This window comes from Pangasianodon hypophthalmus, chromosome 17, assembly GCF_027358585.1.
Source record: "Pangasianodon hypophthalmus isolate fPanHyp1 chromosome 17, fPanHyp1.pri, whole genome shotgun sequence".
Taxonomy (NCBI): Eukaryota; Metazoa; Chordata; class Actinopteri; order Siluriformes; family Pangasiidae; genus Pangasianodon; species Pangasianodon hypophthalmus.
Window position 1 is genome coordinate 5,264,042 of NC_069726.1, and position 13,880 is coordinate 5,277,921.

At 39.7% G+C, this 13,880-nt stretch overlaps 1 protein-coding gene across 2 annotated transcripts in view; it reads left to right on the forward strand.

Moving 5' to 3' along the window:
* The window catches only part of apc (APC regulator of WNT signaling pathway), a 32,845-nt gene continuing 18,965 nt past the window's right edge, over window positions 1–13,880 (forward strand). The window contains exons 1-2 of one of the 2 annotated variants that reach the window (XM_026943658.3): window positions 1–259; window positions 10,665–10,817. In XM_026943658.3, coding sequence (XP_026799459.2) covers window positions 10,683–10,817 — 135 coding nt within the window. In that variant the 5' untranslated portion in view covers window positions 1–259; window positions 10,665–10,682. Of the gene's footprint in view, window positions 260–6,429; window positions 6,529–10,664; window positions 10,818–13,880 lie in introns of those variants that run through there. The other variant, XM_053241215.1, reaches the window with a different exon arrangement.

Here is a 13,880-nt window from a genome sequence, read left to right on the forward strand (position 1 = left end):
GCGGCGGTCCAGTGCGCATGCGCAAGAGTAGCCTCCCGCTTCACAATATGGCGTAACAGTCGGACTAAACGCTGTTAAAGGAGGTGAATTCAGACACAAAAGAAAAAAAAGTTTTGACCCAAACACAAGAAGTGAGTTTATTGCTAAAAGTCAGTGGGGTCTGGGTTGTTTTTGAGTGGATATCATGTTTTTAAAGGATAATTTTTCTACGAGGCTTTAGAGTCGCGCAACTTGGTGAAGTGGACGAATGTTTGTGCAGGTAAGAAGATTTAATGTTACCTTTGATAGCTAGAAGGCTAAGCTAACAAACAACAAAGTAATATTGCAGCTGAATGATGTCTTTTATTTTCAGTGCGTTTGTAGTATTAGTTCTGTAAAACTATGTGAAAGAACATGTGTTTTTTTTAACCTTTGGTCTCTTCAGTGAAGTCCAGACCTTCTTCCCGAAAGTTATTTGTTCAGTAGGGATGAATACCAAATCGATCCTGGCTTCCCGGCTAAGTGCACTTAATCGGATGTGGGATAATGGCTTTTACAGCGTGCTTAGTGCACTATACCTGCAACACGGATGTATTTGGGATACAGCTCAAGGCTGGCCCTGGATAAATGAACGAGGTAGTGGAAACTAAGCCATCTAAACAACATCTAAACACTACTCCATCCCAAAAAGGCTGTTCCACACCGAGTGCCTTATCTGGCTGTACTTGGCAAAGTGTCCAGGGGATTGTCTTACCAGAATAAATCTCCAGGAAGTGCTGTTAAAATGGTGTTTTTAGGATTCAACCTGCATGAACACCACCACCATTTGATGTTGATCAATAATGCATGATTCATAAAGTAACAGAAAAGGCACAGATCATAAAAAAAGTTCCCTGTATCCAGAAATAACATGATGTAAAATAAATATTTCCCCATAATACAATACATACATCTTTCGCACACACACACACACACGTATATATGTATATTAGTGTGTGTGTGTGTGTATATGTGTGATATTACGGTATGTCATGTCATGGTTTCTCCTTCATGCTATTTACAGTTTTGCAATCATTCTGTCAAGTTTATTTAGTAAGCAATACTAAAGGCGTGTGCTGTTAGGTGTGTGCTGTTATAGGAAATTAATCCACGACGATGTTGCCTGACGTGAAGCCGTCACATCCCGAACTGTTTTTCTCCCCCCTACTCTGACACTGAAGACTCCTTCCAAACAGATTAAATAAATATCTCCTGGCAGAAAACAGAAAACACGCTCTTTATTTCCCACCCTGCCTCACACCCTTTCTGCTTTGTGTAGCCGTGTATTCAGAGTGTATACCTAAAATCTAGGTCTTGATACAAGCATGTGAGTTGATCCATAACTGCCTCCCAAGAGATCAGCTTTCTGTCTGCATCAGGCAAGTTTCTAAAGCTCTTAATGGATTAGCACCAGAGGAAATTACAGATCGTCTTTCACAGTCTCCTCCAAGCCACACTTTTAAATCCACACATGCCAAGCAATTCTATATTCCACACTTTCCAGAGATCTGTTCTAGGATTTTTGCAAAACAATGCCACTGCTCAAAGGTGGACCTTTCAACCCAAGATTCGGTTAATGATAATTAATTGGAACTTGATGGGAAAATTAATTAGAGTTTCTGTTCTTGTATGTAGAGGCAGGTAGATCTTTGTCATCCTATACATATACATACAGTACACGTACGCGTGCACCGTGGAACAATATACCCTGTTTTCATCATGTCGGGACACGCAGGACACTATAGGAATCCATGTACTACTACATGAAGCGCAAATGATGTGATGAGTACGTTTCCACATACTTAAAAAAAGAAAGACACCACAGTTGGATAAAATATCATATAGTGAGTATATGTTAGAAATCAAAGACAATCAAAAATCATACACAAAATATTATTATTATGAGAATCGTCAGGATTCTGGTGGTGGTTTAAAAGAAGAACTGCATCTAAAGATAGGCATTGGTTTCATTTATTCCTTTGGCTCTCAAGTGAAGTGAAGTGACTTGTGGCCAAGTATGATGACCCATACTCGGAATTTGTGCTCTGCATTTAACCCATCCAAGTGCACGCACACAGTAGTGAACACATACACACACCCAGAGCCTGCTGCTGCGCCTGGTGCCTTGCTCAAGGGTCTCACCTCAGTCGTGCCATCTACAATCCCTGCCGGACCTGAGACTCGAACCCACGACCTTCAGGTTCACCTTCGGGTTTCAAGTTGGACTCTCTATCCATTAGGCCACGACTGCCCCAAACTCAATTTGCTAAATGCAAATGCCTATCTTTTGCTAAATTGAGTTTGACTGACTGCATTATTTGTCTCAGTCTAGCACTTATTCAGACATCATTTATTCATTCCTCTGAAAAAGAATTTCATCCTTAGCATCCTTAGAAAGCTTCATTTCCAGGCTTTTTTTTTTTTTTTTTTAATTGACTTCTGATTTTACTGCTTCTTGAGGCTTCATGGTGACTGTATGAAAAATAGACCTGGTTCACACCTGATGCATCACTACACATACACTAGCACATGCACCAGCTATGAATTGTTCATGTACTAGCCAACGTACCTTTCTGGAAGATTGAAAGTGGTGTTCACTGGATGCACGTCAGAGACCAAACATCCCTGATGGACAGGTTTCCATGCTGGGATGTATACTAGCGAGTTCATGCCAGCTAGTCAGCATACTTCGAGTCTAGAACACTACATTAATATGCAATTTGAGACACGGTCGGAGTGTGTTTAGTCTGGTACGGACTGCTGCAGGACCGTGTTCATGCAATTATCCAATCAGCCAATTACGTAGCAGCAGCGTGCAACATTATCATGTAGATACAGATCAGGAGCTTCGGTTAATGTTTACATCAAACATCAGAAAGGGGAGAGCTTTTATGTCAGTGGCTTTGACTGTAACACGCTTCTTGGTTTGAGTATTTCAGAAACAGTCTCTAGAGTTTACACTGAATGATGTGAGTAGGACGTCTGTGGGTTGGTGAGAGAGGTTGTGCTTTCTGAGATGCTTTTCTGCTCATCACGGTTGTAAATAGTGGTTATTTGAGTTGAGACGGAAACGAACACGGGTACTTGACCAGGGTGTGGATTGTTCTGGATTCAGGTTATTAACCATGCTTTACCACAGCATCACTAATCAGGCCCAGGGTGTCTACAGGTTTCAAGCTAATTAAGACATGCGCTATGTGAAGATTATTTAGGACCAAACATTAAGGGTCATACAGTAACCTTATCATCTGCTTACAGCTTTGCATCTTGTGTTTGGCCGTATTCTACAAAAATAATATGTTGTGTGCTCTAGCTATAATGTGCTTTAAGATAGTACAAACTGCAAACAATACATTTCTTATTCAGCTGTCTCCCTATCTAATTACTGTGATTAAAATGCACAAAAGAAACCTTTCTGCAATGTTACTACTCCAATTTCACAATTTTTATCTATTCAAGTTTTAACTGTATAGCATAAATGCTCTAATTCTGTGCAAATCACTCATTTTCCCACACTTCAGCTCTTTGGTAAGGGAGGGAAGAGAGGGAAGACTGCTGAACAAGAGTCCCTGCCAGTGTTCATTTTAAGCTTTTCAGAGGCTTGGACCTAATTTACATGAAAAGAAGAAAAAACCCACCAGAGTACATCCTCCTCCTTCCGGGCGTTCCATTCATTTACTCAGTTAAGAGAAAACGAAGGCCGTTGAATGTGCTTTAGCCTAATGTTGACAAGGGCTTATTCAGAGGACGCCATTCTTAAAGCTTTAGTTCTGCTACTGTAACACAAGCTCTGCATGGTAGTAATAGTGTAGAGTTTGTGCTATAGAGCCTATAGTTGGATTTGAGATGAACAATCCAGTACACCAACACAGTGAGGAAAAGACGCTAACAATAGTGTTTTCAGGGTTCGAATCTCGAAGGATGCCTTGAAATTGAGCAGAATTTGGTTCTTGGTAACCACTGTTAGAGTGACTGACTGTAGTCACCCAAGTGATGTACTAAACATCGAGCACAGTCGAAAAAACAAGCTGAATTCACTGGTCCTGCTCAATCTGACAACTGACAAGGCGTAGTCCTAATATTCTAATGAGCTCACTTGATTGACATCCTATAATCTTCCCACTGCATCACTGAAGCAGAGCCAGGACTGTTCCAACCTGTGGGGACTCATTTTGAGAAGCCGCATTACTTAGGATGTTAGCTGTTTTTAGCTAGATTGCTGCGCTTGTTAGATTGCTCAGTCATGAAGAGAGCCTTCAAGCGGAAACACGTACAGCTATGTGGGCGGGACAAGCGACTCCGGCCTTATGATTGGTGAAGGAACAGTACAGGGGAATTCAACTAAACTTTGCAAAGTTCCTTGCTTACAAAGGTCCTGATAACATCTCTAGCCTTATAGCTAGTCTCTGGTCTGACAGCGTATCATTTTCATTTCCATAAAACCATACAGTGAGCCCTCATGCCCTGTGGATGGGGGTGGGGTCATCTTGGAAGAGACCACTCCTTTCAGGATAGAAATGTTTCATCATAGGATAAAAGTGATCAGTCAGAAGAACTTTGTATTGATTTGCAGTGAGCATTCTCTATAAGGGAATGAGTGGACCCATACCATGGCAGCAAAAGTAAATGCCCCCCACAGCACAACAGGTCTACCAGTTTTTAACTTTTTATTTATCGGCTGTCTGTGGGTGTAATATTGTGAGACTATACATTATTACAAAATACACTTTGTGTGTGTGGGTTGCAAGTTTGTGCGTGAAGGCACGGCACTGTAATGCTATCAGGAATCGCACAAATAAAACCTTATGCTAATAATGTATTACCTTGATTACTATGAAAATTAGGGATTAATTGATGCTATTTGTTTGAGATGGAGTACATTTTTTTGGTACTCGTTGATGCAATTAGTGATGCTGGTACCAAGTAGGTAAGCTACTTAGTATTAAGCTATCAGTGGCATCATGCAACATTTTATTCAGCTCTGTTTATATTGGTTGCTGCTAGGCTTGTGCAATATTGATTTTTCCCTTTAAACGATTTAACACTCGCTTTAAACAATTTAAGCGCACAGAACTGACAAAAAAGAAAAGAGTAGTTCCACCATTTCAGTTTTAGGAAGAGATATGGGAGGGTGTAATTAATATGTATCGGCTCTGTAGTCGGGAACTATTTGCTGGCAGTGGCAGTTACAAAAAATCACCTGGTGGACTTTCAGGTGATTCTGCAGTAACGCATAGTAAACAGTCAAAAAAAAACAAAAACCCCATAACAGTACATTTTCAGTATAATCTAACGCTAACAAATTGGTTGACTAATGTCCACTTGGCCAACATTTTTACTGTTGCTGAAAGTGTTTGAGCACTGACCGGCATAGGAAAGCAAAAAAATAGTGTATTTAATCACTTTCTAATTATCATCACTATTAACATTGTTTGTGAAGTATTAGATTTGACACTTCTCTGTAGAGGTTTTTTTTTTTTTTTCGGGCAAAAAGTGCCATTTTAAACACATTTTGGCTAAAGTTTTTCAGTTGCATACCTAATAAATTTAATTCATGTTAACTATATATTTGACTAATGTTACTTAAGGTAAACATACGTTGTTAGATTTCATTTCATATTAATGAACGTTCTCAGTTTACCTTGAGAGAAACTGAGTGTGCCCCGTGAGCTCAGAGAAGGGGGCGGGGCTTCCAGGTGGGGTCAGTTCATATCAGAGAGTTCAAAACACAGACTCAAATCATTGCAGATTAATATGCCGATTAGCTCATCTCTCATTTTTATTTTGGTGACTCTTTTGACAGATTTTTGCGTGATAACTCATACTAGCCTGTGCCGATGTTATATTTCCTACGCAGCTCCTACGCAAAATATGCAAAAGTTGGCAGGTCACTGAATATGATGGCAGTGTAATATTGTGTAGAGATGATTTTGAATCATTATATTGTACAAGGCTAGTTGCTGTCACGTGCTGCTAGGAATGAACTCATCACATTTTATGTTTAAAATTTTATGGCCCTTAAGCACTATATTTAATAGAAAGTGTGAGAGTGGCAGACCTGAGAGCGCAGACTAATATCAGCGAATCCCAGGACTGGATCCCAGGTTCAGAACATTACAATAACTTCTTTTGTCAACGGTGTGTGCTCTAGCCATAATATGTACGTAATTAGACTTTATTTTATTGATCTGTTAGCTTCAAGCCATGACTTTTAGGCACTATGACCTCCCACCCACCCCAATTACAGCCTTCCCCCTTCTCCACACCAGTCCCCTTGCTATAAGAGCTTTAAATGAGCCGAGGGACGCAGCTGCATTTGGGAAGTGAGCCAGCCACCAACCGGCCACTGCAGCGCCGGCTCTGAGCACGTGAGCCTTCTGATTGGCTCCCTCAGCGCCCATGTGACCGTGCTGGCTGGATGCTGTCGTGCAAAAAAAAAAAAAAAAAAAAAAAAAACGAGCCAGCTTGAAGGGGAGATGGGATGGAGGCTGTCACTGGTATCGCAATGGGGTAGGTTTGCGCTTTTCCATCTTTACAGGATGTGCAGCTGCATTTTACTGCCATCTTTTCATAAGGATTTTGAACAGCCACTGTGGTGAATGAGCAGCGTTTGGGCATGTGTGCGCTTATATGTGTGTGTGTGTGTGTGTGTGTGTGTGTGTGTGTGTGTGTGTGGTTGAATAGTGAGGCGGTTCCTCTAAGCCTTTTGTTTTGATGCTTGTTGAGAGGCAGACTGGGTGGGTGTTGGGGGATGTGCACAGATTCTCCGGTTCTTGCTTTATCAAGGCAAAAACGGCTTGAAGTGGAGGAAAGTGGAGTGACGCAAACGTCGTAGAAGTGTAAAAATGTGCTTTAAGAGACATGGTGGCAGAAGGATGGTCTGGTGGTTTTACCAGTGATGCTCAGACAAAGCAGATGTGTCATGGTGGTGGCGCCTTTTCAGGATTCGTCCAAGAAGCACGTCTTGCTCTTTTGACGACGTTATTTTTTTTTTTCAGGGTGATTTGCTCAGATCAGCGCTCAAGGTGTGCGCTAATGGGCGTGCGCAGCTGCCCCGCTGTGTCTTTGTGGACTGAAGGGAAGGGCATTCGCGCTCTTGCGGCTTGAATGCAGGGTTTTTTTAGAAATCTGCATGCCGTGAGGGGGGGGAAGCATGCTTCATCCACAAGGCTGCACCTCAGATAAATGTAAAAACCAGCCTAACAAAATGGATTCTGTTTGAATAAAACCTGTGACAGCTATGACAGCATGTGCACCAATAACTGAAGTCATATTTTTGCGCATTTAACATAGCATTACATTGGTTTTAATAAATGAAATGTACATTAGACACTGTTAATCCTCATTCACATGGTGTAGATTTTACCTCGATGTACGGTTTTTCTAATGCACCTCTAAAGCTTTCGTCGCAATGTCGACCATTTTAGTCTCCTTGCACCTTAAACAGGATTTTCTCAGGATTTTCTCTAGTACCTACATTATACAAGGCTTTAAAACGCTGACATGTGACTCCATGAAAAAAAGATTATATCTCAAATGAAATTTGTCTGGTGCAAGAGTTTTAATTTAAACTCATTTCGAATGTTTGTCTTTATACCGTGCAACGTTATTGCCTCACGATGATTTATTCACCAAATGTGTGTCAGCAAATGTGTGTCAGCAGAATATCTGTGGCAGTCGGCCGCTCTCAGTCCGTGAACATTTGCGCTATTCCATAGATGGCCATATAGGAAAAATTGCTGATTAGGTTATCCTCATAGACGGAAACCTGCATGCTAATTGATAATGATATTCATTTGATGAAATTACAGTTTTACAGCGCAGTTAGGTTTGGAGAAGCCATTTTAGTCCAGCAACCATCAGCGTAAAAGTCTAACGCACGCATCTTCTCTTCTCTTTAAATGGATGAGCAACATGGATGCCAAATTAGACATTAAAACAGAGACTAAAACCAAAATTTTTGCTGTAGTTTCCTGTAAAGGAAAGACGGAAAAAGAAAAAGTAAGTTTCAGACAAAAAAATGTTATTGCATGTATTGACTGGTCTGAAGGCAGCCCTGACAGTAACGTTGGCTGTGCTTCAAATCGCTGATTTGTATTAAAATCAGAAACCTTATCGTTTCTATAGTAACAACTCATTCACAGGAACTGTAAGGAGGAAGATCCACATAATCTAAGGCTATGCTGCGAATCTAAAAATGTTATTTGACAAAGAAAAATAAGTGTTGATATTGTTAAGTTTTCTGTAAGGAGACATCTGTTTAACATTTGTGGAAGGAATCTCTAATGTAACAGTCAGAGTTTTCAGGCATGGTTATATGACAAGCTGTTTTTATGTGTCTTATTAATTTCAAGAAAGATTAAAAAAAAAAAAGATAGAGGTGAATGTATGCTATAACATGAAGGCTGCTATAAGGTAAGTGTTAACAGGAACTTGGCTTGCGGATGTTCCACAACATTAAATATAACTGTAAACAGTTATTCTTACTATGCAAAGGATTCTTAAATATGTGTCGGGTCGCGTCACACCACTCTGTCATTGACTATTTCCCAGTAATGAGCACACACTATTGTGTTTTAATCCTTACTTATTTATGAGGTTCTGCAGAATGTAGCACTAAATCTTCCTAAATGACATTAATTTGAACACTAAACTACAGCGAAACAGCAAATACTTTAGCTCTGCACTTCCTCGTCTGCTTAAGCCACCAATCATGACCAATCATGTTGCCCAACGTGGCTCAGGCCTGACATCTTACTGTGGGCTGTTTGGTTTTGTAGTCTTTAGCGACGTTTAGACCAAAGATACTTCTAAATAGGGTTTTATATGTGAGAGCTTTTGAAATATGTCAGGAGAGTGTGATGGAGGGGGGAAGTACGAAACCAATGCGATCAATAAGAAACTGGTTGCCATGGCAACCCTGCTGTAACCCCTGTTGTCTTATAGGGGTAGGGGGATGTAATCGATTGATTAACGCATTTTATAAGTATAAAGTAAAATGAAACCTCTCAGATCTACTCCCAGTCCAGCTGTAGCTCGTCCAGCTTAAAATATTGAATATGTTCGATATTTACAACTCTCCGTATGGGTTTCCTCCGGGTTCTCTAGTTTCTTCCCAATTCCTAGAAAACATGCCGGGAGGTGGTTCGGCTATACAAAATTGCCCCCTGGGATGGACTGGAGGGTCCAGGGTGTATTCTCCTGGCTTGTGCTCGCAGGGTAGGCTTCATGACCCTGACCAGGGTAAAGTGCTTTCTGAAGATGAATGAATAAACGTACAACTCAGCCTTCTGTGTATAAGTTTACTATGTTTACACATAACATGCACCAGTCTGTTCATACATCGAGCAAGGCACCTAGGCATCAGTAGGTCCTAGTCTGTCCATTTCCCTGGGAGTTTGAACATTCGCTTATTATCTGTGTTTTAAAGTCATTTTAGTGGTGCATCTCTATGCATGTTATTAGTTGTTATTAATGTACTTAATTATAGAAAACTAGTTAGCTAGTTAAGTTAGCGACATCGTTTATCCTTGTTAATTAGGTTTATAGGAAGCCAGAACACTGGAATGGGCAGCAAATGTTAGATAATGAATTTAGGATTTGTCCAAACCTATATGGGTTCAGAATTGGCTAAAAAGTGATCAAATGATGAATTTCTGTAATAAATATTAACATGTACAATGTGATCCAGACTGTTCTCTTTGTCAAACAGAAAGCGAGCCAGTGAACGCAGGAGTGAAACTGATTTAAGCTGTAATTTGTAATTTACTTGCTAGTTTTATTCTGATCTGTGGCTGATTTAGAATTTATTCCTGCTCTCAGATCTCTCTGCATATGTCTGGGCTAAATGCTCTTCTTTCTCACGGCAAACCTCGCCTGTGCGATCAGCTGACTTGTGCATGAGGTCCTTAATTTTATCGCTGCAGCAGTGATTGGATGTGATTGTCCTGACATTTTTGTTTATTAAGATCATTGACGTTACATTATCGATTTTTAAAATGGTGTCCATGCACGTGGGTTCACACTATTGACAGATATGGGTCACGCCAGGGCACGAAGTTCAGTCTGTAATGGTCCATTCTTAATTGGATGATGTGTTCATTTTTTTCTAGTTGTTAGAATTTTCTTTTTGTTTTCAGAATTTCAGTTCAAGTTCTTGATGAAAATAGATTTTTTTTTTCCCTTTAGTTTCTGGCTTTTTTTTAATCTGTTGCAGATAATGTTGATATTACTTAGCCCCTAAAACCATTAGATGTTTTATTACAGAATGGCTCTGAAACTCAATACATCAGTATACAATTGTGTAAGCCTTTACTGGGGAAAAATGCTTATCTACATATCCACATACTGAATTATAGGAATAACGAATATGGTACGTGTTCAAATGTTAAATCTATAGGTCTCAGTGATCAAAAGTAGCTTGATGAAAGTTATTATACATTGAAACATTATATTCTGGCCATTCAGTCCTTTTAAGTCAATATTAACTGATTTGTTTTGTTCCTTGTTCAGCATTTGATGAGAAAAATGAGACCTCGACTTCTTGAGGGCTTTCTCTGCCTAACAGACTACAACTGAAAACGAGTTATTGATTCAACAATGCATAATTCATTCCATTTAACAGTCTGTAATTTTCTGCTTTGTAGGTCAAAAGGTAGTCCAAGATGGCTGCAGCATCATATGATCAGCTGCTGAAGCAAGTGGAGGCCCTGAAGATGGAGAACTCCAACCTGAGACAAGAGCTCGAGGACAACTCGAACCACCTCACCAAGCTGGAGACCGAGGCCTCTAATATGAAGGTGCGAGCAGATTTATTCGCAGGCTGCTTAGAAAGCAAAACCTTGAAAGAGTGGATTGCAGCAATTATCACTGTAATTAAAACGCCATCCAATGGGTTTTATTTAAATCCTCGGTCAAGGATGTTGCTCTTTTATTCATGGTTATTGTAATCTACTGCCTTTGAACTGGAATATGATGCGCTCGAGTGAACTATCCACCTGTTCTCTGTGAACGTTGAATTTGCACATAAGAAAACATGAATGGAAATAGAGAGGAAAATTTACAATCGGCTGTTGGTCAAGAGATTAATATTAAGAGAACATGCAAGTTTGATAGATAATTGTTTATAAAAACGAGTTCTTGCACAAGTCTGGAAAAGTATTTAAAGTTATTAACATAACAGTACTATAAAGTCACTAATGTAAAGCCGCTCATATAAAGTGTATAAAGCCACAAATATTAAGCCACTAATATTAAGTCACTAGATGAATATAGCCTTTATTGGCACATATACAATTACAGAGAAATTCTTTTCTCAGTGTAAAGCCACTAATGTAAACTCACTAATATGAAGTCATTCATATAAAACCATTAATATAAAACCATTAATCTTAAGCCACTAATATAAAGTCACTCATGTAAAGCCACTAACTTTAAGCCATGGATATCAAGCCACTAGAAGAAGAGACTTTGTCACGTATACAAGTGCTGCAAAATTCCTTTCTTAATATAAAGTCACTCATATTAAGCCACTAGTTCTAAGCCATTAAAGTTAAGCCACTAATATTAAGTCACTAATATAAAGCCACTTTGTTGTCTCATGTACAAGTACGGGGAAATTCATTTCTTAATGTAAAGCCACTAATGTAAATGTACTAATTTCCAGACATGAAGAAGTATGGCCATTAGGAAAACATTAACTAAAATGAATGAATATTCTATTGTAGTATAGACTCAGGACACTACTACTTTGGCTTTAGGCATTTCCAGTCCCCTTAAATTATTATCCCTTTCGTGATTCAGTTAGTAAAATTTAAAGATTATATGAAAATAGATAAGAGAAAGTCTGGAAAGTTTAAAAATCTGGAAGAATGTATTGAAAATTGTCTTTTTCAAAACTAGGAAAGGACAGGAACCATGCAGTAGCCTGTATGATGATGTAGTAAGGTTTTGTAAGGTTATTTCCTAAACCACATGCTGCCTTACTAAAGAATTACACCACATGTAGTATTTACTAGGGTGTAATGAACCGCTGTCTTGTTTTAGTGCTCCAAATATCCAAATATTAAACCCGAGGTGGGTGTGGCCTATTCCCCCCAGGAGACACTGGAAAACACTGAAAATTGAATGCTGTGTCTGACTCTGACAGTTCCTCAACCTCAGCTACACCACTCGATTTCAAAATTTGGGCTCAACTAGAGAGATGCATGGGACTGTTTTTTTTTTTGTTTTTTTTAACTCCTGCAAGCACAATTAATATTATTTTCACACCTGGTATTTCCATTGCATTTTCTAATGAATTTGATTGGATGTATTTCTCGAGGAACTGCAATACACACAACCCCATGGCTGTCTCTATTGGATGTAGCGCATGACTTCCTTCTGAATAGTCTAGAAAATTTGCATTTCTGTTAACAGTTAGCCAGATCTTCGGATCTTTGATTAAAATTTGCAAAACATTTAAATGGAAATGTACCTTGTGTCGTATTAGGTTGTTGATCTGTAATTATGAACGCTAATGTTAAGGTTGTGTCAGCGTTTGTACTGCATTTTCTTGTGCCTGCATTTCATATGAATGACCTCTTTGGGATGTTATAAAGGAAAATTTGACACTGGCTTCTGAAAGCACCCTGTCACTCACCCTTGCCATCCTTGCCAAGAAGTTTCTTACTATACTGCCCTTATATTTCTTCACTGACCCCCCTCTATCTTGGCTAAACATCACCTTCGATCCATCATTTCCACCTGAATGCCTTTATATTTTTTCCAAAACCATGGGCAGGCTTCAGCTCTTGGCTGGCTTTTCTGCATCAGAAGCTCGGTTGCTCGGTGGGCAACGAGTCATTCGGATGTGACCTGGCAGCTTTCAGCCGAGGGGAGGAGATGGCGTGAGAGGGAGCGATCCTTTCTGAACGCACATTAGGTTTCTTTTAAAAAGATGCCCAAGTCCATCTATTTGCCGGTTATTTGTCTTGGATTAACCATATTCTTTCTCGACGTGTTTTTTATATCCTTATATGGTACCATATTTGAACGTCTCACTTGAATAATGATGTCTGAGTGTTTGTGCCATTTTCTGGAGGCACATTCGGTGTTGCCGGGGGAAACGGAAGCAGATTTTTGCACTCTCCCCTTCATTCGTGGTTGGATCCTTAAAGGGAAATGGAGCCATTTTGGTTGGTTAAATGAGAACTATAGGCATGCTTCAGATAATACGAATTTAGATCTAAATGATCAGATTAGCTAAGATAAATAAAAAACAAGGTTGTGTTGTCTGAGTAATTGGCATGTGTCAAATAAATAAGAATCATTTTTGCCTCAGCATCCTTTACAGACATCTGAACATATAGTAGATTATAAACCAAATTATTTACCTTACTCTGTATGTATTTGTGCTGCATCTCTGATGATTCCCTTCATGCAAGAGAAAGGGGCTTTCATTAGACAGCAGAGAAGGCCAGCCAGTCATTCTGCTGTTGCCAGAAGCAGATTCAGTCCCTTTATGTACGCTTCCGTCATCCCTTGGTTGCTAATGGACATGAAGAGAGGAGAAGAATTTGCTTCTAACTGTGAGGCCTCTTAAGATGTTAAATTCACCGTGTTTAAGTTTGGGTTATGTAGAGGTCTTGGACAGAGGTCCTCCTACATTTGGGGGAACTTGTGTTTAGGAAAAAAGGGAAAAAAATCCCAATATAGGAACATTCAGCTGTCCCACATGCCAGTAGACATGCCAGCTCTAGGAGTAATCACAGCCTTTTGGACACTAATGAGACATTGCTTTGGCCCCATGCAGTTTGGGCTGACATGAAGAATGTGGGCAGTGCATGTCTTCCTTACAATCTTTAGATTGTACGAAGTGAAGT